General features: G+C 35.1%; 1 protein-coding gene across 2 annotated transcripts in view; it reads left to right on the top strand.

Annotated features, from left to right (window-relative positions):
- The window catches only part of LOC139787568 (nicotinic acetylcholine receptor alpha7 subunit), a 194,825-nt gene that overhangs the window by 142,516 nt on the left and 26,661 nt on the right, over nt 1-25,648 (top strand). For both annotated transcript variants that reach the window (XM_071726751.1, XM_071726750.1), the window contains one exon: nt 1,652-1,761. In XM_071726751.1, coding sequence (XP_071582852.1) covers nt 1,670-1,761 — 92 coding nt within the window. In that variant the 5' untranslated portion in view covers nt 1,652-1,669. The remainder of the gene's footprint in view (nt 1-1,651; nt 1,762-25,648) is intronic.

Here is a 25,648-nt window from a genome sequence, read left to right as displayed (position 1 = left end):
ATTGGATTAATGCGGCGAAAATTAGCAGCATCAATTTTTTTACACGCGCGCAAACGACTATAATAATGACTTACGTACGGCAAGTCCGCAAACCATCCCGCCGGTCAAACTACACGCGCCGTTATTAATTATCTCGCGTTGCACTCCATCAGCAGCTAATCAATCGAGGTCAGTGACTAATCGACGCAAGTACGACAGCCGAGGTGACCAAACCGTTCGAGCTTTGATGTAAAGGGTTGGGTACGTCCCTGTAAAACGCCATATGTTATGTAAAGGTTTGGGTACGTTTCTCAAAAACGTCCTTTAAGGCCCCTTTGGGGCAAATAAAGTACTTATTGAATTGAAATACTTGTCATAAATAATATCTAATATAAATGTAATAAAAAATTAGATATAACAAGACAGTAAATTCTAATTATAATAAAAAAGCCATATATAAAATTCAAATAGTGAAAACAGTTTCCGTCAATATTTAACAAAATTCAAATAAATAAGAGAAAGAAAAACGCGGGTGGAACGTGGTTCGAAAATGACAAGGAGATCAAACTTTATAATAATTAGTATACATATATTAAAACGTCATTGATGTACATTGCCACGTTCTTCTTCTAATTCTTCGACTTTCGCGACCGGAATAATTTTCTTGAAAGAATTCGGTCAAAAATAACGCGCAACGACCTGTTACGGCCACGCTGGTCGGATCGATCCTGTCTCTTTCATTTCCGCTCCACCGAAGGAAAGAAGGAAGGAAGGACTACAGATCCAAAGTGAAAGGCACCTCGAACCGCGAATACTTCGAAGCTCCTAAATCGCTTCGGAGAAGTCACGTAAACTCGCAAGGAAAGTTCGAAAAATGTTCTCTTGAAAACTACGGGAAGAGCATTAGCGAGCGCCGTCATACCTGGTGTCCGACTAAATTTCAAACTTGTTCGTGGTAAAAAATTTATCGGAGGCTTTAATGTCTATTTTACAATTTATAGTGCTATCTTATTTTTTGTCCGTACGAAAATTATAAGAACTCTATCGCAACTAATGTCGAATTTGCGAGGAGAATCAAGGAAATCAAATAAATAATAAAAAATATTAAAAGTATAATTTATCAAATTTATTTGTATGAACAGCACGCTTGTAATACGGTTTCCCCAAGGTGTACTTTATATTAAGAGTAAAAGAACGGAACTTGTCTCGCGAAATAACACATTCGTGAATTCCCTGGACGAGAATTAAATTGAAATGCTGTAGTGTTTACTTGACGTGTACGATGTAGTCTAAAATATTTGCGCGAAAAGCAAAGGTTCGCATTTACTGTTCGAAAAATCAATAGTGTCAACATCATTTTAGAGAGAACGCAGTGATTCGTACGTAATTTTCAGATATGTGTGTTGACATCTGTCTTCTTTCTTGATTACGTGAAATGTTAAATTTGACTTAAAGATTATTTTTCAAAACTATGGCACAGCTACAAAAGCTGTTGGTCGTACAAATTTGCAATATATTTTATAAATCTGTATTTTTCATTATTTAGGTTGAAATTCTTTAAGTAAAGTGCGATATTCGTTGCTTTAGTTAACATTTTAATAACTGATGACGGAATTTCTTGTAATATAACCCTCTTTTATGTAACTTTTGCATAATTTTCATTTAATTACAGGAATGGAACGACGTAAACATGAGATGGAACGTCTCGGACTATGGAGGTTTACGAGACCTCAGAATACCGCCACATAGGTTGTGGAAACCCGACGTTCTTATGTATAACAGGTAATGTAAAATTACATTAACATTACATTAAAATTTTCTATGTACGCATGCTCGCATCTTTTTCATATTCTTCCTCATTACGTAGCAAATGTATCTTTGAAGTAAGGAATAATAATATTCTTAAAATAAAGGTTTTATATATGGATACTCGAATCAATTTTGCGTTTTGAAACTTATACATATACATTATATCAAAATATTACTTTTATATAAAATAAAAATTTATGTACTTGTAAAAATCAGAAATCAGAAATGAATCAGGAACTTATAGACACACTCGATGTTGAAAAAACGGAGTATTTTCTAATAAATTATAATAACTTTGTGATTTTTAGTTGTATTTTAAGATTTGTATCCATGATATCTGACATTTACGCCGTACCAAATATAATATATAGAATATTATGCGAGAGTCACTTTTGCTTTCATTCACTAACACTTTCCGAAGAAATTCGGTGACAAAAGAATTTTATCGGCTAGCAAACGCCGTTTAAACATAAGATAAATTGAAAAACCACCTTAGATCTATGAACTGTCTCCCAGCTACATTATAGTTCCTAAAATAGCGTTTAACCCATGAAAGTACAGGTCGAGTCCAATTATCATCCATTTAACATCGTGATGTTTCAAAACCAACCCGAAAAAAAACGTTCTCTCTGATCGGATGGCAAAGCAATGAAACGTTTCGATTACGTAATATTTATCATGCATATTGGAATTTACTGAACACAGTTTAAATCGAGGATATTTCATTCAACTCACATACTTTTTTAATTGACGTAGTTCTCGGGAACGTAAACATATAAAATATTCAACGTAATTATCGTTTTTCAGAGTAGACGTACCGAAAAGGAATTTTTTAATGATGCAATTAAAACATTTATTTAAATATATGTCTACCATTATGTGATGCATAATATTATTATAATACATAATGTAAGCGTAACATGCAATCAATTGGTATAAATAAAATTTGACATAAAAAAGCAGGAGATATTTGAAGAAAAAGATCTATATGTAAACGCGTATAATTGTATTTGTTGTGTAATTATCGGTAATTAAGTGTATGAGATTATAAAATAATATAACGATAGATGAGAAAATAAGTAACAAAAAAAATCTCAAATTAAAATAATCTATTTCGTATTTAAACTTAATTTGGTGATTTAGATTATACGTAATAAAGATTACTGTAATATACGATAATATTTTATCGATGTCATCTGTGAATATTAAAATACCACAAATTCCACAATGACAACCGTAACAACGTGCTTCATGCATTTTTCACGGAGTTCTCTACTTTTAATAAAGCATATTGTCGACGTGTGCTATTGTTGGTGGAAATTCCATGTACATGCTCACGCTGCTAATATGCCGAAATCGCACGTATCGATTATACAAGCGTGTTTCACATAGTTGCCCTTGCATGGTTGTAACCACATAATATAATGCTAAACTGCGGGATCGGGGTGCGGAGCAATAATGTACGACCGCGATGCGTCAGTTAATCGATTAATTAATCTATGGTAATTTGTTTAAAAATTTGGGCTCTCAGCTCACCGCGATATACGCAGTTTAAAATAATTTCCACAACGTAATTGTTGTGGAAAATTGAAAGGGGATCAAAGCTTTATTATTATTTTGCAAGTCGAGCAATTTTTTTAAGAAATAAACCATTTATCGCGTAATACAGTGACTTAATTGCTACTATACTTCAAAATAGAAATGTCTCTTCTTTAAATTCCTGTTTAACAGACTATCACAATTTTGTATTTACTTTTCAATCAACGTGTCAAAACATGGCATACGTTAATTAATTAACCGTGAAAGGTTGATCACACATAGCAGCGTTATCATCGCTGCGCCGTTTTTCATTATTTTGTATGCAATCTACTCGCGAGGCCGGCATGCATAGTGTGCGTGCATGCGTGAGAAAGTTTATAAACGCACCGTGCAACGTCCATCGCATAGTTGCGTCTATGTACCGCACCAACATTGACGTGCGACCATATTATGTACCGCAGGTCATCGGGTCAGTTACAAAGACGGTTTACGCTCGAAGTGAATTGCAAATTGATCGATAAAACGTCGTTGAATTATTTTAGAGCGCAAGCCTCGACACGTTTCCTCACAATGCGAATTGCTCGCGCCGTAAATTATTTACACACCGGGTGAGGAGAATTTCCGCTATTTAATTTTCGCTTTTTGCCCTCACTGACAGATAAAGCAAACTTTCATTTAAAAAACTTTGCTCAGCAAAAAGAGAACGTAGAAAGTATGAAATATAATCATTTCAGTATTTATATTTCACTGTGTTCAAAATTTTGTATGTTTAAATTACAAACGGCTCAGCATTGTACACAATTTTTGTTCGTTAAACTCTTTGATTGTCATGCTTTGGGGGGCGGGAATGGGAACGGAATTATTAATGCAAATACTTAGTTCATACAGAATATCTTGGAAATTGTGCACTTCCTCTTTCAATTACACAAAATCCTTTTAAAAAATCAGCAATTGCTTAATTTTGTAAACGACGTTACTCTAATAAAAAGTTTCATTGTGATTGGATACAATTATTTTTCATAATTTTATAATCTTCAGTATTAGATATTTTTAGTTAATTATAGCCGCGATCCAGCTTCTATGAAAATCTGTTTAAAACTAAAAACCGAAGCATGAAAAGTTTTGTTATTTATTTGCAGTAACCTAATTCGCCAAAACCATACGAGTTTAACGCGAGATACGCCGTGATGCACCTTCGATTACAACAGACGTCGTATATATATACTCTTTTTATATACTCGCCGCAAGTGTGTTTTGTCGGGCATGCACCCGATCATAATCGCTCTCCATCGCGACGCTTTTATGCGATGCATCCAACGTTATTATGTGGGCACGGACCACGTAATATATAACGCAGCCAGGAAGGGGGGGGGGCTTCGCGGGGGGTCACTAGCAAAGATGGTGCACACCTAAGGACTGATCGATCACTTAACTGCTTTGTCGCTTCGTCACGGCGCAATTCTCCCGTGCTCCACTTTTCATCCAGGTCCGTGCAAGTCTCCACGTGCACGTCGCCGAGACGATTTTATCGCGCATATTCTGCACATAGGGTGTCCCAGGCCAATCGCCGTCTCTCTTGGTTTCATCTCCCGTATATCTCTGATTTTAAAGAAGCGCGCGATTACCGGTTCAGAATACTGTACGTTTTTACTGGATTAACTGAGAAAGCGGAAGTCGACGCCGGAAAAGCGGAAGCGATGGAAGGGAGACACGTCGTGAAACGTTGACGCATTTTTCACGACGACGTGATATCAACGCGATATCGCGTATCGCTTTAGTCGAATGGCGAATCTAATTTACAAGACGTAATAAAATAGTTAACAACTCGAAGTAACATCGAGCCGTTAAAAGACGCTCGTATTACCATACGGTATTTCGCACGACGCAAACTTGTCGTCGTATTTCGAGCATGACTGAGACGTTGCTAATTAGTAAATAGTATTTACCGGCAGCGTTGTCGCATTTCGAGTTTCTATAAGTATACGACGGCCAATTCCGAAGAATGATTTACGCGAGAGTTCTAATTGAATGCTAACTCGGACGGAGCGTTCGCTGTATTTTTCGCATTTTCTTATTAATTCACAGTCACATATCGCTAACTGTAACGCTATGATTTATCATTCGATATATCCGTAATGTGATATCAGAAGAACTGGCTCGTCCCATCGTTTCGCAAATGAAATTCATCCGGGATGATCATCCACCGAATGCACCACGTAAATTCATTTTAAGCTATCGCGGGGATAGGTGCAACGTGCAATGGGTAAAGTGGAGCGCCGGGCCAACTGGGTCACGCGCATTAAAAACAAAGCTACCGCCACCATTTAAAGAGAATCAGGGAAAGTATCTCCGTCCGCGACGGTAATACATTGTCGGGAAACGCTTGCGGCCACGCCATTGTCTTTAAGTAGGTAATGCATCGGGTGTTCCCCGCCGTCGTCGTATTTGTCGAATTAAAACTTCGCCTCGCGATGCATTAGCAGAAACGAATGGCTGACGAACTTGCCGGCGAAGTGAAACGTTTAATGGACCGATCTCTACGCGGTCGCCGCGCAAGAACTTTGTCCGTCGATTTGCGACTTTGATTGCCCGACTTCCGTTTTTGTCGAATTAATCGCGTAAAGTAAGACGAATTCAACGATAAAAGTGTCCGTGAGCGTCTCTTCGACGTATTAAATAAATTCATACAGCTTTGGAAACTATTAACGAAAGACAAGTCGTGATTACATTATCGCAATTGTGATTAGATTTATTACAGAAAATCTAATAGACGCTATTCTCGATTTCTAGAGATCCGTCCGTCTATTATTACAATATTCAAGTTATTCCAGGAGCGGTGTAGCTTTTGCACTTTCTACTATGCTAAGTGACACCAAAAGAAAACCCCAAGAGAAAACCCAACTAGATCTCGTATTTAAACGAGTTGATATTTATGAATATCGTCATACGACAGTGGAGTATTAAATATTGATATAATGTTCTTCAATGTTCTGCGACGAGACACCCAGTATATCCCACAGGAGGTGTATCAAAAACGGTTTGCATGCATTCACATTTTTCCGCATTCAGCTCACGCTGCACGCTTCGATTATTCATTCGAGCGCTTCTGCGCCATTTCGCTCTCCCGATCCCACATTCTGTTTGGCTTGTTAACGGTGACCCCGACCAATACCGTGTCACATATTAACCTTCAATTAAATATCGTTCATAAAAGAATTAATAATAATTGTTATCATAGATAGAAATTATTTAGCTTATTGCGAGTTTATCCGAATTCATTCGCACGAATTTGATGCGATCTGTTATTGATGATCTCGTTGCATAATAATGCGAAAACTTGCAAGATTTAAATTACATAAGTATAATTACATTATATGGTAATTAAAACCAAATTGATCAGAATGTAATATTAATAATAACAAATGTTTTTCTATTTAAAAAAATGATATATACTTTATTTTACCGCAAAAAAATTTACTATCCTAAACTGTGAAATAAAATAATGATTGAATTTTTTAACGTGTGACTTCCTTTCACATTGGCGAAAAAATATTTCTCGACTATACAACACTGCAATACAATAGCTCTAATTTTTATGCGACATTTTATTCGCTAGTTGAATCAATATCGTTTAAAGAATATAGTTAAAATTTAGAGCGTTCTTGGAGCAAAAATTACAAATATTCCCTAAATAAAAAAGATTATAAAAAATATATCTATTTAATATAAAACAATAAAATTATAACAAAAAATTTTAAATTAATAAACAAAAAATAAAGAGCTCACATAATAAAATTTTCACGAAAATGGTGATTTCTGTGTTTTGTGATAAAATATACAAGTGCAAAAAAAACAATCTCTAAGATTTCTGACTGTAAGAATAAGATGGTTATAACAGTCAAAACTTGGAAGTGCTCCGTTTAAACCAAAGTATCGGAGTGTACTGGCAAGAAAAATTCCTAACAATTGTTCCTACGTTTTGTGCCAAAATGTACAAATGCGAGAGAATAATCTTTAAGATCCATAATGTTAAGATAAAAAAATAATTTATTAAGAGTCGAGCCTCGGAAGTGCTCCGTTTAAACCGAAATATCAGACCGTACTTGTATACGTATAAAAAAAATTTCCTAATCATTATTCCTGCGTTTTGTGACAAAATGTACAAATTCGTAGATAATCTTTAAGATCCATAACGTTAAGATACTAATAATTTATTAACAGTCGAGCCCTAGAAGTGCTCCGTTTAAACCAAAGCATCGGAACGTATTAGCATATGTAAGAAATATTCCTAACCATTGTTCCTGCTTTTTGTGCTAAAATGTACAAATGTAAGGATAATCAAATAATAATAATTTATTAACAGTGCGGGCCCCGAAAGTGCTCCGTTTAAATCAATATATCATAGTGTACTTGTATATGTAAGAAATATTCCTAATAACCATTGCCATTGTCCCTGCATTTTGTGCCAAAATGTACAAATACGAGGATCATCTTTAAGATCCGTAACGTTAAGAGAATAATAGATTATTAACAGTCGATCATATTCTTTTTCTACCGTCATGTATCTTGAAGATTTTTTTTTCGCACTTATACATTTTCGCACAAAACACAGAAACCGTTTTAGTGAAAATTTTATTCTGCCACCTCTTTTATCTTGTTATTTTTTTATTAATTTTAAATTGAGTTTTTGTTACAATTTTATTGTTTTATATATAGATATCTATATTTATCTTTTTAATCCTTATTAATTAGTGCACATTTTTAATTTTCGCTTCAAGAACGCTCCAAACTTCAACTGCATCTTAAAGGAGGAAAAATCTGCTTGCAGCAACAGCTTGCTATGATACTTCTGCTGTTTTTCGAAATCTTATAGATAACCAAAAAGGAAAGTAGACCGTTATTTGACAGTAGACGTTATTACACTTCTTACTCGTCCGTCAATCCGTCAACTTGGCCATTTTTCATGGACTACTCGTCAACGGTGAGCGATAGGGACGAAAATTCATTTTGCGTCGAATGGCCCAAGCGAGGGAGCAAGCGGCTGATGGTTTCTTTTTTTCTCGGAAAATTGCCACGAACAGCGAAAACAACAAACACGAGAATTTCCAACGAAACAGGCAATGTTTTATGTAGAAAAATATAACTGATCGTTCCGTCGCATATAAATAATGATAAATGCACGCGTTTATTTTCCGAGAGTGTCTGTCAGAGTGTCAAAAATGGATTGATTCAACAACATGACATTTAGTATTCCCGATTTGTTGCTTAGAATTTATTGTATTAGAAATTACGAAAAGATATCCTTACAAGTAAGTTTATAAATTATTAGCTTGATACTCATGGTTTTATATGTATAAAAGATAGATGACAATTTTCTACAAATAATGAGAGTTAAATTTGTGACAAATCTCTTTTAACATTTTTAAAATTTTGATAAAAATCTCATAAAAGATAAATATCTCATTGTATATAAATACCGTTATAACAATAAGTTGTAAATAAGTCAAAATGTAAATAAGATAAACAACCAATTACACATAAATGTGATTACTGGGACGATGGATAAACCGTGATAAAAAGTTGAAAAATAAGAAGAAATAATAACTTCTAAGTTAATAATGGACGGCATTACATTAATGGACGGCCGCGATAATCCGTGCAGTAAAAAGAAATATACATAAAACAGTAAATTACCGACAAGAAATTATACGGCGATAAGTTAATTCCGCGGATAAACACGAATGCCACTGGCGCGTAAACGCGAACGAAAGTGTATTGGTTTGTACATCGTGCAAAGTCGTGCTGCGCTCGAAAAACGCTTGAAAATCGAGTTTCTCTTACAAACAACATTTTGCAAGTCGGCATTTTTAAATAAACACGGTACTCCCAGCATTACGCTGGCGATACAAGAGAATTTCCGCTATAACGCGCGGTTAGCTCCGAAAAGCTGCCATGTTAGTGTGAATATTTCACACATTCTACAACAAAAAGATTAACTTTTGCCTACAGCCCAGATTATAGAACTACTACGTATTTGAGTTAATAAATAGAAGCAACAATTTATAATGTATGATAAATCAATTTCTTTTACAGAGGTGCAAATTAGATTATAATCTTGAAATTGAACAAAATTTTTCTGACAATTCCGGTTAGAGATATATTTTCGGAAATTTTAGAGTTATTGGATTTATATATTCTACATCAATTTCAAAATTAGAGATCTTTTCGCCTAGTAATATTATCTATCCGTATCTAAGCGTATTTATGCGTTATGCTAACGCATACCAAATGCATTCGCGAAAGATGAACTATAGCTTGTCATAATAGCTGACGTCATTTGAATAATTCTATTGGCAGAACGCTCATGGGACAGTGGTTTGCTCGTGATGATTCATCGCCGTTTTATTCAAAGATTAATCACGATTCGCGGAATATACATTCTATCTAACATTAGCGCGAATGCAACCGCGTACTTTATGTTCCCGCGTGGGATCAAAGGAAGAGCGAATAGTTTAGTAGACACATTACTTCCCATGCGATCGTCGTGAATTAATGTTTCAGGCAAATGCATACACCCATACCGCGCGTTTCCATACTATGTCGATGACTTCGGGGCATGCAAACTCGTGAAGCGCCGTGTATCCCGCAAGTTCAAGTGCAAATGCAAACCGCTATCCATGTTATATGCGAGGAAACGTAACGCTTCCGGCGACACTTCTATTAGAGTAAAATTGCGCGATAATGATACGGTGTTATAAGTGGATTGAAAGTACTTTAGACAAGTACATTATACCGATACAATGCCTGTTGAAGAGATTGAAAAATCATAAGACATCAGATAGCGTACACCGAGATATCAATGGACGTACAAGATTTTCTCATGCCTTTATATCGAAATTTCAATATTCTTTTGTACACATTAATTATTTCCCGTATACTAGGAATGGACATACCTATTAAGTTTTGAATAGAACAAAAAAATGTTGTATTTCTGTTAATTTGTAATAAACTTTATGTTAATAGAATGAAGAATATATTATTAGACGATAACAAAGCAATGGAAAATAAAATGTTTAAATGAAACAGATTTAAAATGTTTTATTTGAAGCGTTACAATTATAAAAATACGAGATTAAATTAAACCAAGGGTATAATATGTATCACGCAACGTCCGTCTGACCAAAGTTCTGTCAAACTACTGCTACATACATTTTTTTTGTAATTTGTAATTATTCTTATAAAATCTCTATTCACACAAGTATTATTTTATTATATAAATCTTTATTATCGTCCATTAGTTGTTTTAAAGATCTTTTCATAGATTTATAATTTTATTTGATAACATTTTTTACAGTTAGAGAGATGAAAATCTTTTGAAATTTAGAAGTTTGATTCCCGCTTTTAAAAATATATTATATAGTTTAAAAAAATTTATAGTATAAGTATAAAATACTTATACTATACATTTTATAAATCAGCGATTCTGACAATTCCTGATTTTGCAATTATTATCACAGAACACATCTCTTTCATACGAGTCAATCTAAATGTAAATGCGACTAAGAAATGTGCTTCTATCGCTCAGATTTTCTTACAATCCTTGATAGTATATAGCAGTGAATCCTTTTAAATACAACTCCGTAGTTGCCAGTAAATCAGAGTGATTCATCGTGCACGGGAAAGCTAATTCATTGGCTACCGATACCATCAATCGACGATTTACGCGCGTGTTTGGCTAAATGATTTTCATTCTACTTTCACACCCGCGTTCCCTATCGACTGGCTTTTATATCGACGAGCATTAAAGGGAATTGGAAACATAGCGAATTTAAACAAAACGTTAAACAAATTGTTGAAATAATCACAACGCCATGGTAGGAATTGAAGATTAATGTATTAATTATAGATAACTAATTAAAATTTACCCTCTAGAAGGGTTGGGTAGTGGGCTAGTAGTAAGTAATCTATTCCCGGCGTAAAATTAAAGTAGGTACTAAATCTTCAAAGAAACTATAGGAGATTAAGACTCGATTTGGCCTGTCGTACCATTGATGATGAATTAAAAAAAACATATGGATTAAACAAAATACGAATTTTGTTGTTGGTAATTTAAAGTAAAATATCGCAATAAATTTAATTACCACATGATAAGTATCACCACATATCTCAGTGATCGAATTGATAAAGACACCCGTCACACAGATTGTAGAGAACTCCAGGTTCAAATCCTGGCTGGGATATTTTTCACAATAAATTTTTTACAACAATTTAAAAATCATACTTATTAGCATCAAAAGTTAAAACGATTATTAATTTAAATATGTGGATTTACTGTTCCAACAAAAAAGTTTTAAGACCGACAAATAAATAGTTTATTGAGTTGGAAGAAGTATACAAAATTCACACAGAAATGTTATTATTAGGCTACCAAAATCTAGCCCGAACGAAAATGGCATCTTTTCTAATTAATTATGAATTTCTACAAAAAATTCTATAAATAATATTTTTTATATATCTATTAAACCATTTAATCTATTTTTTAACTTCTATATCGATTTACGTTGGAATCGGAAAAGAATCGCAATTGCCTCCTCTGAAATTACAGATAAATTTATTTCTTTGGCATGTGTGTTTTCCATGTTTGTTTCATTAAGTCATGCACAGAGATTTTTAATCGTTGAAGTAATGCAGCAGACTGTATTTCACAGAGTCGTTGAAGGACGATCTGAGGATAGGTGTCGCCCGTAATAGAACATCTGTTTCTTAGTACACTTAACAAAATCTCGTGGTCCATGAGTGGGACTAAATTGTCGTGCCGGCTGACAAAAAAAGCTCCTACTTCAGAATGTTTGTTCCTCTTAACTCCGAGGTTCCAACCTATAGAAAGGAAGAATAAAAGCGGGATTTCTTTATAAAAATTTTATGATCTTCGTGCACATTGTTCCCGCCGTAGTTAACTATTTTACAGCTAGATATCTTTCTTGCAATCGGAAAAGGAAGAGAAAAAATTTCTCGACAATTTTCGACAGTGCAATTAATTGTAAATAAATTCATATATTAATCAATAGATATCATTTTGATAAATTAATGAGATTAATTATTTTGATTTGCACACATTTATAATTTACATGCAAAATGCATGATTTTCAGGATCATAAAAATTTAATATCAAATTTTTTTATTTTAATAAACATAAATAATTAATTACACGTGCAATTACATTAATTACATATGCAACAATACTGCAATATTTTATATTATCTTCTAGTAGCAAAAGCTAGCTATTTCTTGTACAATAGCACTTGATAGCAGAAGCGGAATAATGGGATATGCCGCTGACGTTTCTCGGTGTGCATGCGAAAAAGCAATTTTCGACCATTTTCCGGATGGGAATAAGCCGTGATGAGACTGATTCGGATCGCTAGTCGGAGTAGTGGAACAAACGATCCTAAGTATGTTAAGCGCATTTCGTTCGTTTCGATACGATACTGGGATCGCCGATAATCGAATCCCTTTTCGTTTGCGCAATTTTCCGTCTTCCGTTGATTCCCATCCTCTCAATTAGATGTTAATGACGAGTTTTCTTCCCAAGTTGGGAAGATCACGCAAGAAGTGCGCTTGATAAAATATTAATTTGTATTTATCGTTAAACTATTCTAATGTGTTACACGTAAAATATAACGTTATATATTGAATTAGAAGAAAATTTATAAATGTAATTGTTTAATACAAGTTTTACTCATGCATCTATTGTTTCTGCAATAAGGAATAAATATGATATTCATAATTTAATCATGTGCGAAATTATTCAGGTAACTTAAATCCTTTAAAAAAAAGATAATGTTTGAATTATTATTACTGTCCAATCGCTTTCAAATAATGACATAAATATTGATAAGAGAGTTACTTGCATTAATTTTAATAACCATAATTTTAATAACCGCTTCGTGTATACAGGTTGATCAACAATCGCGATCACACTAATTGTAAGATTCGTTACCGCACAAGCGACCACGGAATTGGTTGCTGGGCTACGCGGAGATGGTCCTCAAATTTTAGGCCATCGTCATAGACACTGCAACGAGGCGAGAGTGTGAGGGACGGTTCTCGGTAGAGAAAGGGTGAATGCTTGTATATGCAAGCGCATATAAAGGAGATATTCGATTAGTATGGCATAAATATCGTTTGAAGCGAGGGAATGAGAAATGAGAGAGATAGAGAAATAGAGATATAGATATATCGAGAGACAGAGAAGTTGCGGCAGAGAGGACAGGGAGGGGGTGTGATGCTTCGCGCCGTTTAATGCATGACAAAATGAGTTTACACTGGCCGGGAAGGGGGATAGCAACGGGGTTGGTGGGACACATAGTGAGAGAGTTCGGCAGAACAGATATATGATGATGGCAAACGAGACTTGGGGGGAGGGAAAAGGAGGAGGTCGGGAGGTAGATTCGACTGCATAGGCGACTTGGAGCGGCGCCAAAGGCAATATGCATTAGCCATCGCGTATTTTGAAATTCAAGCCAAAGCAGATTAAATTCTATGCCGATCCTATGTCCGGCACGTCAATGGTTCTTCACCCGCCATTCTTTTCCCCCACCAGCCTTGGATCCCCTTGTCCACCCTATATCCTCTCGTGTCGTGTTTGCCGATACATAATGAATGTCGATCCACCGACATGCCTAAGCTTTTATGGTATCTCGACCGGCGAACACGCACCGGAATGCGGCTGCCAGGTCAGGTTTTGGTCGCGGGTAATGCGCGCGTAAATTCGCCAATAGCGTACCTAATCGGCCTGATCGAATTAGGTTTGTACGAGAAATTTGCTCCCAAAAAGAGATGCGACCGCAAGTACGGAGACATTTATGACAAAAGCAACGCGAGTATATGAATTTGTTTTCAATATTTTATATATTTTTCTAAATGTTTCTAAAATAAATCACATTCATAAAAGAAATTACAAAAATAATTTTAAATAAAAGTTAATGTTTAAGATAGAAATAAATTAAATTAATGTTTAAGATAAGAATAAATAAAACTGTTGTGTAATTGATGTTACAAAATTTTTAATATCATGACACTATTTTATTTATTTCGATATATTTGATATTTATATAGCTACGGTATTATACGTATGATTATCAAAAAGCAATTAACTTCCTGTAATAATTATTAATAAAATTATAAATAAAAAGTTAATAACATGAAGTTAGCATGGAGCTTGATTAATATCGATAATAATTGTCATTTTCTTTCGACTTCAATTGCTCGTTCATAGTTTGATAAGCAAGTATCTTTAATCAAGGCCGCTATGTTTCAACGAGATTGTCCACAATGGTGCTATGAAGATTCCCGATTAAACCAACGAGCATACCGACGCCTTTCATGACACTTCAATTACCTAACCCATCGTATGCGGTTACCGCATAAAGGAAAGGATCAGGTTTTGGTTATTCTACCAGTTAGCGATTATACTCAGATCAATTTCCTTAAATGTAATAGTTGCATTCCAAGTAATTAACAATAGTAAATTGTGCCGCCAGTTTCTTCCGCAAAATCGTAAAGCGTCTTGGTCTGATGAAACAATAGATAATATCGTTAGCATTCATTATATTTTAATTCTCATACGTATCATCGTATGTATCAGCTTTAATGTTAAGATATAAAAAACGTGAAACTTAATATAATTTTTAATTATCTGCGGAATTATATAAAGGAACACAAAATCATTCGCAAAAATTATTCCAAGTACAAAAAAAAACATTACTACATCTGTGCATTCGTGCATGCAATGTTGGATTAATTAATATACGTTTAATGTTCGTGACGTATTTGCTAACGTTAATGTAGTTTATACTCTATACCGTCGCAAAAAATACTTGCTTACCAAACTATGATTGAACGAAGTATATTCTCAGTAGGCTTGTTTTATACGTTAGTTTACGATGTAGTTCTTTTTACGCAGTAGTTTCTTTAATACATATTTATGATGCATAAACGTGTGAGAGCATTAAAGGATGTCAGTCCGAATGTATGGTAATAACATATGCAGTAAGGTATGTAATTCGTAAACCGACATCTCCGAGCACGTTAAAACAGGCTATTCTGCAATGAGCAATCAATCATTCATCCACAAAGAGCTTTTCCGATTTTGACCGTCATTGACAAGCTTTTATATGGTAAATCTCAATATCAGGGGAAACGTGGCCGATGATTTATATCCGCGCTGATTTCGGTCGTTTTGGCCGGTTTGGTTATTGGAACCTAAATCAGTTCCGTTAAATCGCTTGACTTATTAGTAATTGCGTTATAGGGATAACAAATTATAGATTTTGGAATAGCGAACAATATATCCGCGGTGGCGGTGGCTCGTGCCGGAAAGTCCGATTCGTAGTGTGCAATTCCGAATGCAACTGCTCCCTGTCATTCCCCGTCCTTTCTTCGCCTACCTCCTGTTTCTCACAAAACCCCGCCTATCTACCCCGCGGTCCCTCGTTCCATTCGACGAAGATTAAGTGGTTTTCGGGCCTTGCGGGCGTGAACAGTACCGGAGATATCGTGGATACAATCGAGCAGTTGAAATTCATTCCGCATGCGGCGCGAGTGCGATAGATATATGATGAGTGATAAATTATAGCACATGAATGACAGCGGACAAAGTAGGTGCATCTTGCAAGGGTTTTCCTTCGCCGCTCGCTGTTGGCGAGCATCTTAATTTTTAATGTTCTGTTCCCGAAACGTATTAACAAACTCAGGGCAATTCCGTGAATAAATTGGTCAACCAACAATCATTTATCTATCTTTAATCTACTTTGACCCATCCATTTTAGGACAACGGATTTGTACGAATCGTAACATTTATCCGCAATTTCTATGTTGTTAACTTGATAAATTTAAATTTAATTTTCACAAATCCGTTGCCCCAATATAAAATAAAAGACAATTTGACTCACTGATACGATGCGCAGCAGCGGAGTTGTAAACTGCATTAGTAACTACGTTGAACTGTAAAATAGAAACGTAAATCGAAGTTATTACGTGCTCAAAGTAATTAATATTTCTATAAAAATAATTTTATTCATCTCTCTTTCTTTAAATAAATATTTAATGAAGTAATTTTTAATTTTCAAAATTATCTTTTCTTTTATATATTACATCTTATCAAAGTTTATAAATATAACAGCCATTTTCTCTAGCTCTCACTTTAATCTTTCAAATAAATGGCTCAAATAAATGGACAATTAATTTTTTAAGTGACAATTTATAAAAAGTAAGTTACTCACCTTATCGTTGCTCCGCCGTCGCTCGATGCCTCCCAGGCCCCTTCCTCCTCTCGCAATCAGATTCGTTGTATGGTACTCACTCGCGAAAATTCACTCGCGAAAACTTATTTATGGTTAATTTGCACGAGCGTACTATAATTACTATAATTATGACACTCCGCGTTATACGATATGTACTACGTTATACGATTGTCGAATGCTATACCTGTAACAGATATAGTGAACATTTAAATTAATTACTATCTTATGTTACAAGATAAAAAAATAAATATACGAATTAAAAAGAAGTTGGCAGAGAACTTAGAATATGCACAATACAATAATCGGAAAATATATTCCGCTTTGCCTATACGCGCGATAGAACTTTGATCAAATAAATCTCTCGAGATACTGGTATTATTAAACCGATACATTATGGTTTTTGCTTGAGTTACTCGATCTGTCAATTCGTACTCATTTACCATTAAATGACGGGCAAATCAAGAGACACAGTAGTGTCTCGCGCCAAGTACACGCGAAGCGAGACCGCACCGTGACTCTTTTACGCGAACGCAGTTGCACGAGTTGCAAGTACCCGAGATTTTGAGATCTCAATAACGAATAAACGGATCAAGTTCTAAGTAGGCTTGATCGATAGCTTCGGTTTGAATTATGTAATAAAAGTGTTTTTATTTTTCCGCTATTACATCAACGAGAAGGTCAAAGACGCGAGAATTTATTATTACTTGTTCATAAGCAACGATCGCGTTGACGTCTTCTGATACTTGCCACGACGACGAAGAGAAATGAGTCGTACAGAGAGTCTCGCGGCGCGGCCTACCTGCCCGAATGACCTAAGTGAACTTAGCACCCGACTTTCATAAAAAAATTTTTTGTATGTGCATTCGATTACGCTCGGTTTGTACCCGATTGTGCCACAGGTTATTTTGTTTGTACCTCAAAGGGGCGAAAGTTACGGGGGGTTAAAAAATCATCAGCACCCCACTTTGAGATACAATAATCTTCCAAATGCCATTCGATTAAGCATCGTTTGTACTCGTTTGTACCGTTTTTTATTTTCTTTGTACCCTTAAGGGGGTGGAAATACGAGATATTGAAAATTCGTATAAAGGTAACTTTGTCATTTTTAGAGATATTTTAAATCTGCAAGCGGGTGACAAATGAAATAACCTGTGGTACTGTACAAACCGAGCGTAATCGAATGCACATACAAAAAATTTTTTTTATGAAAGTCGGGTGCTAAGTTCACATAGGTGCCCGAATGTACCGCGCGAACGATAACACAGTGCGCGGTACATAGACAAATGCTGAACAATCGTTACAAAATATTTAATGTATTATAAAATAAAGGCATGCCGTATGTTACATATACTCTGTTTTCCAAAATAATTTCGATAAGTGGGTTATTGTCGCACTTTGAGCTTTGTTTTCAGAATTTGTTAGCATTGTCTGAAATAATTATTAATTATTCTCGTCGAAAGCGTTTCGAAAGCTTAACAGAGATATATTTATTTAAATTGTAATTCGACAAACATACATATGATATTATAGATCTATTATATTTATTTTTGCGTATTAAACGTTTCTCGCAAAAGAAACAAAAATATTACAAAACACCGACATTTTTATAATTATTGGGTTGTTATGTTTGTGAATAATTATTAAATTAGTTTTATTATATGCAAAATTAAATTTTAACAATATGTAATTTGTAAATATAACCCGGAATTTATTTTCTATAAATTTTACTTTAATTTAGTTAAATTTTTGGCTAATCTAAAAAGGATATTAAAATAAAAAATTAGAAATGGAAGTATATAACTTTATGTTACAATAGGAATAACAAATAAAACTATATTGCGATATACTATATTGTTAAAATAATATTTTTCTTAAGAATAAATTTTAAATATTGTATGAAACTGCTATCTCTTTTTAAATGGTTGATATATTTATCTTTTTACCTCTATCTTAAACTGATTTATTATGCATATTGCATCGTTTTTCGTTTTGTAACTATGTAGCATATTCAAAAGTGGGTCATAGTACGAAATTTATTGTTAGTAGAAATTGATGAATTATTCGTAAGTGGGTTAAACGTTCTACTTATTAGAGTAATTACGGTTATCATTGTGCCTTTCTCGATGGTACGCATTACAGTGTGCAATCATCTACTTTCGCTGTTGATGTAATTGCATAATCATCGTCAAGATTAAGTAATCTTCAAAAACTGTATTTCGTCAAAATTACAGCATATACATTTACGAGATCTTTGCGTATTTAATGTATTCCGCGAAACGATATAGAGATGTTATAAAATACAGACATTTCTAAGTATATTAGGTTTATTAGATTTAAAAACGATTATTAAATCTGTGTGTTTTGCTATATTAGAGAAATTAAAATTAACAATAGATATAAATCTTAAATATATTTTTTGTCCCGCATTTACATTTCTTGCACGCTTTATTTGAAACCTAGTCAGATTTTTGGCAGAAAAATAATTAAAAAATTTACATGTCTATCGAGGCCAATAATAGTTATGAAAAGCCCGAATATTGCCCACAGCGTACTATCCAGTGGTACAAAACAGAAATTGGCGGTTGTGGTAATTACGAGATATTGAAAATAGGTCGTTTCCAATAGTCTGACAAGAGTTATTCCGTATTAATCTGTCGGGAAATGCGATTGCCAATCTACTGGTTTGGCTTTGGTTAAGTTTAATGGTACAACGAGCCGCGCGATCTTGTCTATCAAAAGAAAATAAATGGTACTCAAATATATTGAATCGGTAGAATAATATATATATATATATATTACATATTTTTGTTTATTATATATTATTTTTAAAAAATGCAGATGTACAACTTAAGATGTACAACGTATTTATCTAAAATTTAAGAAACATAAGAAAAATATGTGCTATTGACATTATCAGGAATTAATTATCACAGCAATGTAATATTTTTAGTAATATTTCACTTATTCCTCTCATCGAAAAGAACGCAATCGTGTTAATGATCATTGTATGTTTCATCTATAATTTATTGCCAAGTCAGAATCAAATTTCGCTGGAATATTTAAAGTTCATAGCATGCTACTGAAAGCACGCACCTAGATCTCGTTAAAGATTAAACAGCTCTTTCGCGTAACTGTGCATCAGAAAACATCTTTTTTCGCACCTCGTTCTCTCACTTTTATACCTTTCTTTTCTTCCGTTAAAGGGTTGAGCCCTTGGGAAGAAGTGAAAGAACAACTCAGGATCGTTTCTCAGTCCGAAACGTCACGAGAATCACGAGTGTGGAACGATCTTCCCAAGAACATCTTCGCGAACTATCTCAAGGGAAAAGACTCTGCCAAATGTCAGGCAATAACGCGTTTACATCGGCGCGGGGAGTAACGTCGCGCGACTGAGTCTCAAATCGACAATGGCTTCGCCGCCGTCGGCAAACGGCAGTTTAATTCAGAACGCCCTGTCGCGGGACGACGATTATCGCGATTGCAGTTTCTAATTATCATCATTGAGCCGCCGACAAAGCAAACCGAGTGAAAATACGAATTAGATCAACGAAGTGTAGCGGAAACGTAATGGAACGTTTGCGGTATGCAAAATTTGGGAATTCTCTCTCGAAATCGCTCGCGGCGGCACCGTTACGGCAACATTTGTTTGAACAACCATAAATTATCTCTGTTAATTTTTCGTAATTAATGATCGCAAATATATCAGCAGTTAACAATGATAACTGGCGATCGCGCGGTTCTTGCGTGAGTTTGAATTTTAGTATTTATCTTGTAAATCGATGATTGATGGCGATTCATGAACTATTCCGTTTCTGACAGAACATAAATTTTATACGACTCGGTAATCTTATAATAATATGCCCGTATATTGACGATCGACATCCGTCAAATTGTAATCGGTTGCTGGAAAAGATGTAGGTACATAATCAACCTTTGTCCTCAAAACGTTCGCAATAATCGAAATTTAATTCAATAACGATACAACGTGTTTTCTCTGAGAGTCCTGCATTGCAGTTATTCATTTCATGTCACGATGCTTTAATTGGAAAAACATTTTAATTGTGATATGGTTTTATTTTGTTGATTATCGGATTTCTCTGCCTGACCCGCATTGATTAAAATATCACAATAATTATTTAAAAAAGCATGTACATAAAGTCACATAGTGATAAAGTGTAAGAACTAATACGATACATGATGATAAATAAACTCTCAAATCTAATTAATTAAGATTTACAAGTCTTTCTCTGCAATTTTTGATGTTTCAAACGTATTATTAGTCAGTTCGCGCACAACAAGAAAAATTCTATCGAGATACATATTCCGTAACGTTGGCACACATACGGCGTTACATGCAGAAATGGGAAGATTGATCGCACGTAGGTGAGCGGAACGAGGATAACGCTTGCATCGCGAAATCAATATGTCCGTGTGGTCTTTTACCCCATATGCCATTTATTACGCTCTTGTTTGCCGTATATCGTGAGCGCGCAAACGTTAAACCGAACACTCGCCCAAAGGAACATGAACGCGAGGTCAATTTTTTTGCCTCTCAACACTTCTCGCGCGTGCAACCTTTGTGTGGGAACGAAAACGGTAAAAATGCGTGAGGATGCGACGTAAAAGGAAAAACAGAAAAAGAAAATTGGAAAATATAACTCGCGAAGCCGTTTATCAATGCCATTTTGACAATGGATCTCTTTAGGTTGACAATTTTCGTAAGAAAATTATATATATATTATATATGCATTGTTGTATCAAATCTTAATCAAATTTTATTATTCATTATACCAACACTTGTCGAAACTTACGTTAATTTATCTTTTCATACAAAAGGAACAAATATAGATGATAATCTGACAATATTAGAAACTGCGCGTGATGGTGAAGTAAAAATGAAAAGCGAATGTAAGAACCAAGATAAATTTGCACATAGTAAAGAACAGCTAGAATGAAATAACGTAAGAACAAAACTATATTTACACGATCCTGATCGAAAGAAAGACACATAAGTCCTGGTCTACAATAGCTGTTATAAGCCCTAAAGCTTTAAGAAATTGTTTAATCACAGTTGAATTTGAGGAAAATAATTGACTGTGATTGATCAATTTCTTAGGGTTTAGGGCTTAAAACACTTATTGTGGACTAGGACTAATAGTTATTAGTATTCACAATCCGCTTGTATTTCTACATATTTTACCATTTTAAAGATTTAATCTATTTTTTTTTCAGATGTTATAAATGCATATGGAGCTTTATTGTAAAAATGTGAATAGTTCGCGTGAATAGTTTTAAATTCCGAGTAAAAACGTGTGCGCCCGTTAACTTGCGCAATTCATTTGGCGGCAAAAACGGAAGGGAAGACGAAACATGGTCTGTTATCGATGACGATGGCAGTGGTGGGTGTGGCACTGGGAGCCTGCACGTAGGGCGCACTCGGGGTGGTTTTGCGGGGGAGGAGGGGGGGAGGGAGGAGGGAGCACGCGGTGGTACACAGAGGGTGGATTCGAAAAGAATGAAATAACGGATTGGGTCGCGGCCAACTGGCCGCGTTCCAACCAATCCTTAGTCGCTCGGATGCGACTGGGAGTGTATTATGTATACCATTCAGCCGCCTTATATTCGCGGAATCGCCCCGATGCATCCCCATTCAAAATCAAATATTTCTCTGTAGGGTCGCCCCAGCGAGAATTTCGGGGCACGAAGAGGATAAAGCGCGCGAAATGAGCGGATCGATCCAAATAGAACATCTCGTAACATTTTACACTGCGCGTTTATAGCGGAAGTTCGGTACTTTCTAATACCGGCAGATATAAAATATGCACCGCGAAAAAACTTTGATAATACGTTTACAATTTTAATCGGTTATTTTCAAAAAATCGAGCATTTCCTTCTGTCGTAACGATTTTTTAAATTAAATATCTCGAAATAAAATTCCGCACACGGATAAAGCTTCTTGAATGTTTCAATCTTACCCGCGTGCTTTGTTTCTTTCATTTTTATTGTATCCTGCAATTACTAACATTTAAAAGTCTAGACTCGTATTTACAGTTATTTAGATTTACATAGATTTTATTTCAAAAGTGTATCAATTGAAATATTCAGAATGAAATATCTTGAAATATGAATGATTCATAAATTCACGGCAGTTTGATTTGTGAATAAATTACTACCAAACAATCATTTGTATATAATTAATTACTAACAGCTGTAATCGCTGATGAAATCCATATTCTTGTCCTTCGTACTCGAAGACATTAAACATTTATGATAAAAATATAAAAATTCTACTTATACAAATTTTACTTAGTCATTTTATCATGTTATATTATTTATATTATCGCAGAGAAACAATTTATATAATCAATAAATAATAAATTAATAATTATTACTAACTGCACCGTTGCTCCGTTGTCACTCGACGTTTTCGAATCTCTTTCTTCTTTTTCGTTCGTCTGTTGCCGGTTCTTCGTGGCACCTTCCATTGGCTCACACGCTAAAATTAAACATTAACAATTAATTACCAGCACAAACTGATTACCGGAATATGATGTTCACGCGCGCGCAACTTTGTACGGCACTCCCGATTTGATCGCGCATTTTACTGCATTTTACGACGGAGGAATATGTCGCAAAACGTCCGAAGCTAACAATAAGATCCGCGACGTCACGCGAACACCGCGAGCTCCGGCAACGACGGATTTGAAAATCGTACGGCTTACTTCACGCGACATTCGCCACGGCAATGTTATACCTGTTGCTCCCAGCTCTACCTCCGTATACTTTCTGCATTTCAAATAATGTACGATTATACGATTTAGAGCCGTTATTATCTTGTATTATAATATGAGAGAATAAATAAATACAGAAAAGAGAGAAGAATATTCGCACGGAGTACGATGTTCAAAAATACGTTACGTCGTTTTGCCGACTTCATGCGCGATAAATTTAATTTCGCGAAACAGCTGATACGTCATGGCTTTTCATTATTCGATCTGTCGATTCGTATTACTCCAATATATCCGCGGAATCCGCTTCATTTCAACTCAAAAATAACGAGCACGTTAGATGGGAAAGTTAAGGCGCGACGCGAGACGCGTACTCGACTTCGATACTTTATATAATTCTCGATCTCTATCGCTTTCCACTCTAAACGAATTAAATCGTGCGAGATACTTAACCTAGCATTACGAAACATAACCATCGCGTTACCTCGCTTACGAGTCTTTAATAGTGCGGGCTGACGATCAACGGTTGTAACGATGCTTCGTAATACAGCCGGCCGCGCCGTTTCGATATGCTTACGAGGCGTTGATTGTGAGAGTTGAACACGCGAATTCATTATTACTTGGAAGCAACGCTCGCGCTTGCGTCTCCCGACACCTGCCACGACGACGCGACGTTCCGAGGAGAAATGGTTGTTGGGAGGGGGAGCGTCCGATGGCGCGGTGCGGCGCGGCGCGGGGGAGTAACCTCTCCCCGAAAGTCATCGCGCGAATGACGACACAGCGCGCGGTAAGCACAGGCAAATATACCGAGCGTCGCGTGCCAACCGTTACGAAATATTTATAATCTTTGACTATTATGGCTGCGTTCCGATATTCACCGCCAGTACGGAAAATTTATAATGTACTTACTTATACGTGACTCAAAACTCAAACTACATATTTTCAGTATATCATAGGCAGTGAATATCGGAACGCAGTTTATAGAAGTATGAACTGCCAGTAGCGAACTTCAGAGTTTCAAACCGGTAGCCAAAAGATATGTGTCGCACGTCGCACCATCGATCAATTGAGGAATACGAGAACTAAAATTCCGTCATTTTTCGGGTATTTTATTTGATGAATCAATTCTGTGTAAGAGTGACTTTTTTATATTTATCGAGAGAATTATCTCTCTAATTTATTGCTGAACAACAAGAATAAAGAGTAAATACACTTTCTTGCGAAACATTTGTTCGTAAGTAAGAGTTGAAAAGAATTTATTTATTTATGTGCTGCGAGAGCAAGTATAAAAGAGCAATTATTTTAAGATATGCTTTTTATGTTAAAAATAAAACGACGCAGGAAAGCGTCTTATTAGATTTTTTGCAATACTCTGTAAGTTGGTTGTTTTTTAAAACACTGTTAAAAAGAGTTTTAGCATCGTAAAAGCTAGCATTAATTAAAATAAAATATATTTATATATTATAATATATTATAATATATATCATAAAGTAAAGGCACGCCAAATATTATATTTTTCACTCACGCACGACTATCATATAATTAATAGTCGATATAATTAGTCCATTAACCATTAACAACAAATATAAATATATTAGCTATTTATTTGCAAGCGCTTTACGCGATTTATTCATAGAAATAAATTTATATTTTGCTTCGAATTTTTCGGATATATTCAGATGTACTGCGCTTTGAATTTTTCGCTTATTTAGATAAACAATACACATTGATTCGAGTTTAATTAATGATTAATTACGTCATTAATAAGGACGGCTATATATAGGACCGTTTTAATATTTGCCAATCGCGTGGCATAAATTCGGCATTTATATATAGCGTGATTTGTCCGAACTCTCTGCTGTTTAGAATTTTGTTTGTAATTTGCGAAATATGCGAATGTCGAGCGAATCATAGAGCTTCGTATATTTCCGTGATTGTATTTCGATGGGATTCAGAATGTATACAATAGTACAATAAAGCGAGCATCGCATGTGATTAACATCGAGAGTGCTTTGCAAAGTACCTCGCGATTATTCTGTTCGCGTATTAATATACGCACGATAAAATTAATCCTGTTTTCGCGCGTATTATTAACGAATAAATCTGAGAAGAGAAAAGGAGAAGAACCTGAAAGTCATCGGACGACGACAGAACAATGATATAGAGTGAGCAAATTATTTATTATTTTATTATTTGCAGAATTCATTAATTATAACTATTTTATTTGCGGAAAACTGTTGTTCTTTTAAATGTTAATTATTCTAAAATTATTATAACTTATATAAGAGA

This window comes from Temnothorax nylanderi, unplaced genomic scaffold, assembly GCF_030848795.1.
Source record: "Temnothorax nylanderi isolate EJ_2023f unplaced genomic scaffold, tnyl_v1.0 TNYL_tig0010_pilon, whole genome shotgun sequence".
Classification (NCBI taxonomy): domain Eukaryota; kingdom Metazoa; phylum Arthropoda; class Insecta; order Hymenoptera; family Formicidae; genus Temnothorax; species Temnothorax nylanderi.
Note: the sequence above shows the minus strand (reverse complement) of the source record. Positions and strands in the feature narration are given on the sequence as shown.